The 6,060-nt window shown below is 42.4% G+C and overlaps 1 protein-coding gene across 1 annotated transcript; it reads right to left on the bottom strand.

The window, feature by feature from the left end:
* Nucleotides 1-34: 34 nt before the first annotated feature.
* LOC109641212 (uncharacterized) lies at nt 35-4,611 on the bottom strand. Its single transcript, XM_069514985.1, has 10 exons — nt 4,597-4,611; nt 4,380-4,478; nt 3,853-3,977; nt 2,681-2,736; nt 2,393-2,415; nt 1,574-1,777; nt 1,129-1,328; nt 1,018-1,039; nt 393-452; nt 35-339 (listed from the first exon to the last, which is right to left on the bottom strand). Exons 3-10 carry the CDS (start codon nt 3,868-3,870, stop codon nt 185-187), a joined length of 738 nt encoding a protein of 245 aa, XP_069371086.1. The 5' UTR covers nt 3,871-3,977; nt 4,380-4,478; nt 4,597-4,611; the 3' UTR covers nt 35-184.
* Between the last annotated feature and the right edge of the window lie 1,449 nt (nt 4,612-6,060).

Raw genomic sequence — 6,060 nt, 5'->3', positions numbered from 1 at the left:
ATCTCGATGTGTTAGTGTTTCATTTCTCTCCCTCTTTGTCTGTCAACTTGATTTGAAGCTAATATTTTTAAGCTGCTCACTTTTCATCTTACAGTCACTTTTCACTTTTGACTTCCCATCAGCCACCACCTCTTTCCCAGATATGATAGCTGTGATATAATTACTGTATTTGTAAAGCGCTTATCTAAACAAAGGTAGAGTAAAACTCTTCAGCCCAGAATCCTTCAATATTAGTTACACATACATTGGCACTTTCTGATTTTAGGACTATGTAATGTTGATAAAGTGATTTAATTAGATTTAAGTTTCCTTCATTTGCTTTCTGTTTTCTCACGTTCACTGTCCTCCATCATGTTATTTCAGGAGCAAAATGAGCATCAGAATAATCAGACCAACCACAACAACAAAAACCAACAGGCTGAGCCAGAACCTGAGATGATTGTTCTCCCGGTCTGAAAGAAAGAAGAAAAACACATCGATGACTCATCAGGTGTAATGCACAAGGTGAACAATAATAAAATGACTTATCTTACATACTAGAATATTACAACCAGTGAAAATCCTTTAATGTAATTGTAGAGATTCCTGACGGACGACATCATGATCGTTGCGGGCCACATGAACCACCGTGCCAGTGCCAGGTAGCAACGCTGTGCCAGGTAGCAAAGCCTCGCCGGTGCCCGGATGCAAACCCAAAACAGGGGCAGAATCATGTCTGAGGGACAGGAGAAGATGGGGGATGTCTCTGAATAGTGGACGATGAGGGAGTTAACTTTTTCTCAATGTCACGACGAGCAATGGGTCCAGTTTGAAACACTAGATGGCGCCCTGAGCCATACTCAACCCATATATAAAGACTCTTTGTGGTAATTGGATATTAAAACCCCCATAAGAACAGTCATATAATCTAGTTGCTTAAAAACATCTTCTAAAATTCTGTTAATTTGAGAAACACTACAGTCGGTATTAAAAGACACTTTAAAGAAATCTGAAGTTCATAATTCAAGTCACACTTACATCGGTGGATGGACCACGATTCCTGCAAGTGAGAAAACAAGAGAAAGACATGATGATAATCCAACAGCATCGGGAGCAGTCAACAGGAACAGTAATATATCAGTAAATCACCTGTTGAAGTCCAAGATACTTCTGGAGCTCAAACCGTGCGATATCGTTGTGGTTACACCTCAGCAGACTTTGCTCATGGAACAGATAGCTCACTGTGAGGCGGACGCGCGGGTCCACCACCCCCAGCCTGTGGTTTTCGGGCGTGACGTAGTCTGGATTATAGGTGTGATACATCACCACCAGGATCGCTGGTTTATCTGCTGTGAGAACAAAGATAACACAACAACCAACTGAGTCAGACACAAGCGGAAAGTGTGGCTCTCTTTATTCACCTTCTTCTGTATTTTGAATCCAAGCTATAACTACTTCTTTAAGTTGATATGGCAACGACACTAATCCAGCAGACAGACCAACATTAGCATCGTTTCTGGCCTCCTGATGAACCTAAGTGAAATATGTACTCTCCTGTTTGCTCTGCTTTGGTCTCCACCGACTCATTTCTCACCAGGAAGGAGTCTGAGGGACGAATCCACTTGGGTTTCAACTTGTGAAGTGATGGGACAGAAGAGCAGACAGTAGTCACAGTCTTCAGGAGTCTGGACCTCAACGTGTCCAGAGTTTTGAATCATCTGTACAATGTCTTCATGGGTGTTGTTCGTTTTTCCAGACAGGACCACAACGAACTTTTCCCAGAACACTGGAACCGGACCTGAGAAGAAGAACGTGTGTGTCAGCATCATTGAGCTGCATCATGATTTTGTGCAACAACACGACCTGAGAGAGACAAAATAAAATCTCATGTATGTATTCTCACACTGAACTGCATCAAAATTCTTTAAATAGATAAACGGACTAAATTCAAAATCTACTAAAAAGAGGTGTGGAGTCGGGGTGTCATGTGACATTTGTAATATTATTTATTATATTTGAAATATTTATTTTTGGTTTAATATATCAGAAACACTGAAACCTAGTCGACCACTCCCCTCTGTCATTTTATATTCCTGCCATACTTTATATTTCTACGAAGAACTGGATATGAAGGATTATTCAGAGATTTGCTGAGAGACGTTCTAGTTCCTGACTAATAAGATTTATTTTATTTAAAGTCTTTTATCGGTCCCATGACGAGGAAATTCACTTTCACTATTGATTCTCCACAAGCTCTTTGCTCTTTGCTGCTAAAGGCTCCGGTCACTTCTAGAATCAACACATTTTAAAAAGCAGAAGTGCAGTTTGTTGTTTTTAATACTCGCATGGTTGATACACATAGAAAGACTGACATGTGTCGTCACAGGATACACACATGAACGTGTTTTCTCACCTGGCTGTATCTGAGGCATGTCTCTGAAATACAAACACACACATGGAAACTGTCAGTCCACACAAACCAACACAAACTGAACAAAGGTCAAAGAAAACATCACAACACAACAATAAAACATTCACAGAGTCAAACATCAGAAACTGCTTCGTCACCGCTGCTCTGCTCGAGCTGTCTGCAGGAGAAAATACCTTCGACAATCTGTAATGAGTCGATGCTCGGCGGAGCTTCAGCAGCTCACAGTCTCTGGAGTTATTTCAAACACCTTCATTTAAGAAGCCTACTTACGATATGGCTTGATAATCTCTCGACGTGGACTCGTTCAACATCTCTGCCCCACTCTGCTGCAGAAGAAAGAAAACTCCGTCACAAACTCACTGAAGCACTTTCACTTTCTCATCCCACCACAGAGCACAGGGAGGGGGGGGATTTACTGATATATTACTGTTCCTGTTGACTGCTCCCGATGCTGTTTGATTATCATCACTCATGTCTTTCTCTCGTTTTCTTACTTGCAGGAATCCTGGTTTATCCTCCGATCTCAGTGTGACTTGAATCATCAACTTCAGATTTCTTTAAAGTGTCTTTTAATACTGACTGTAGTGTTTCTCAAATTAACAGAATTTTAGAAGATGTTTTTAAGCAACTAGATTATATGACTGTTCTTATGGGAGTTTTAATATCAGATTACCACAAAGAGTCTTTATATATGGGTTGAGTATGGCTCAGGGCGCCATCTAGTGTTTCAAACTGGACCCATTGCTCGTCGTGACATTGAGAAAAAGTTAACTCCCTCATCGTCCACTATTCACAGACGTCCCCCATCATCCGCCCCTGTTTCGGGTTTACATCCTGGCACCGGCTCCACGTGGAGATTCCTGGGGGACGACATCATGATCGTTGCGAGCCACATGAACCACCGTGCCGGTGTCAGGTAGCAAAGCCTCGCCGGTGCCAGGATGCAAACCCGAAACAGGGTCCGAATCATGTCTGAGGGACAGGAGAAGATGGGGGAGATAGATAACAAGCAGTTTGTTATCTAATCTCACTTTGTTCGCTCCTCCCCTCCCCCCCTCCCTGTGCTCTGTGGTGGAAAGTGAAAGTGCTTCAGTGAGTTTGTGACGGAGTTTTCTCTCTTCTGCAGCAGAGTGGGGCAGACATGTTGAACGAGTCCACGTCGAGAGATTATCAAGCCATATTGTGAGTAGGCTTCTTAAATGAAGGTGTTTGAAATAAGACTGTGAGCTGCTGAAGCTCCGCCATGCATCGACTCATTACAGATTATCGAAGGTATTTTCTCCTGCAGACAGCTCGAGCAGAGCCATGATGTGATACTTCATCCCTGTGGAAGACTTCAGCTGTTTCCCACAGTGTTGACAGGTGAATGGTTGCTGCACACAGGGACACATGTTAACGTCGGGAGTGAACCGAGCTTTAGTTTGTGTCTAATGTCTGCTCACCAGTCTGCAGTTCTCCATGTGCTTCTTCAGCCCCTCCACCGTCTTCCTGCTCACACTCTTACATTTGGGACAGGTGACTCTGCCTTTGGCCACGATCTGGAGCTGCCAGCGCTCCTCTTGACTTCCTGTCGGCAGAAACAGACATTGTGTATTTTACTCTGTGGAGACATTCTGGAGGAAGAAGTGGTGTTAGTGCACGTTAGCGGGTTAATTTAGTTAGAGGTGGAGTGAGGTGGTAAAGGAAAGATTGAGGCCCCGTTCAGACAAGAGGTGGCAAAAGTACACACAAGTAAAAGTAGAAGTACTGACTCAACCTCTTTACTCCAGTAAACGTACAGGTTTTGAAACGACTGTGCACATCAACTGAAACTCATGTCACATTAATATCGTTCAATGACGATTTCAATTAAACCACAAAATAAAAAACAATCGACTAAAAACAAGTTAAAGCAAGAAAATGATTTGTGACAAGAAAAAAAAAGAGTCCAGGATAGAAAGAAGAGATGTTGTGTCTCAGTGTCTCTCACCCGGAGCGTAGGTAGGAGGCTCCTTCTTAGAGGAGACAGCTGGAGGTTTGTGATCCTCACTGGACGGAGCCGTCGAGGCTTCACCGCTGGTTTCTGAACCTGAAACATTCACATCAGATTTTTTTTTTTTTTTTCCCAGAGCCTCGTTTGTGCTTCTTCTTCTGTGGTTTGTAATCAGTCATTAAAATCTGGCATCAAGGATTAAATGTCTCATTACGCTGCCGAGTTGTCAATCCAGTGTAAACGTGGTAGATTTAGAGTGTTTGTTCCCTGAAGGTTGCGGAACAGATATTAAATGATTTACACAATAAATTCAAACACTGACATTAGCCGGGGTGGAGCTGGGGCCCACCCCATTGGCCAGGTCAACTGATGACATCACTGAGCAGCTGGGGGTTGGGTAATCTACTGTTCCCATGGAAACACTCTGGAGGTCCTCGTACCTGATATTAAAAGAAATATTATACTCGTCAGAAAATACTGATGGTGGAGACGTTCAAAAGTTTATACGTGTGCTTAGACTGCCGCTGGCTGTTCTTCATCATCATCATCATCATCATCGAGCTATAAGTTCAAGTTCAAAGTTCAAACAAATGTTCTTACCCTAAATTCATTCTAATATCAACAAAAACAAGTCACTTCTTGAACTATCACATGTCTGATCGCTCTCGTACCTTTTTCTACCGTACGTCCGTTTCATCTTCAGAGAGCCGTGGGCTTGAGACTCGTCATTCTGAAACATTCAAGTACAGAACTGTGAAGATGCGACGCTGTGCATGAAGTCGACAGATTGTGTGAATCAGAACAAGGAAACACGTCTTTATACACAACATTTACTGGTACGACCCCACAAATGCAAAACCAGCAGGATGTAGTGTATAATCCATTCACTCTCACCTTAGTGCATCCAACTGCATTTGATTCACAGTCTCGTTCTGGCATTCGCTGAACAACTGTAGGAGAGAGTCAGATTCAAACCCGAAACAATGAAAAACTGAAACTAGTTCAATCGTGATGTTGCACCGTCACGTTGACACTGATTGTGATGATTGGAACTTGTCTTTTTTTGTGTGTGTGTGTACCTGGACATAGAGATCCACTTTTAAGGTGTGACTGGGCTGACTTTCTTTTTCTTGGCACATACAGAGGTGACATATCCCCTCCGACATGGGCAGGGTCCATTCTAAGAGCCGACACCCGGAAGAAAATCACCAAACAAGACAGAAAACATCATAAACATACACATCACTTCATTTTACTGTGAAATACTCATCAAGGACGATTTGACCTCATCTTAAAAGCTGAGCTGTGATGCAGGTCTCGATCAATAATTCTGGTTTCTATATGATCTTGATAAAGTTCCAGTTATGTCAGAGGATCCACTGTTGTTTTACACAGCCAGTCAATCATAAAATGAAAAGTGGAACCAGACCAAATCTATGTAGAAGCTCTTGAGCGTCATCTTGTCTTTTGTGTTAACGTCTTTTAATTTGACGTAATGTTAAATGGATGTATTTTGCTTCCTGTCTATTGTTGCCCATGATGTTGTAAACCCAGCTGCTATACGACGCAAAACTAATTTCAGATGTGTTCTGACATTAAAGCATCATCATCATTACACAAGTTAAAACTGTTGTCAAATGACGCCTCCACTTGCTCCTGGCTGAATCGGTTTGTATGT

Source organism: Paralichthys olivaceus, chromosome 19 (assembly GCF_024713975.1).
Source record: "Paralichthys olivaceus isolate ysfri-2021 chromosome 19, ASM2471397v2, whole genome shotgun sequence".
NCBI classification, from domain to species: domain Eukaryota; kingdom Metazoa; phylum Chordata; class Actinopteri; order Pleuronectiformes; family Paralichthyidae; genus Paralichthys; species Paralichthys olivaceus.
Note: the sequence above shows the minus strand (reverse complement) of the source record. Positions and strands in the feature narration are given on the sequence as shown.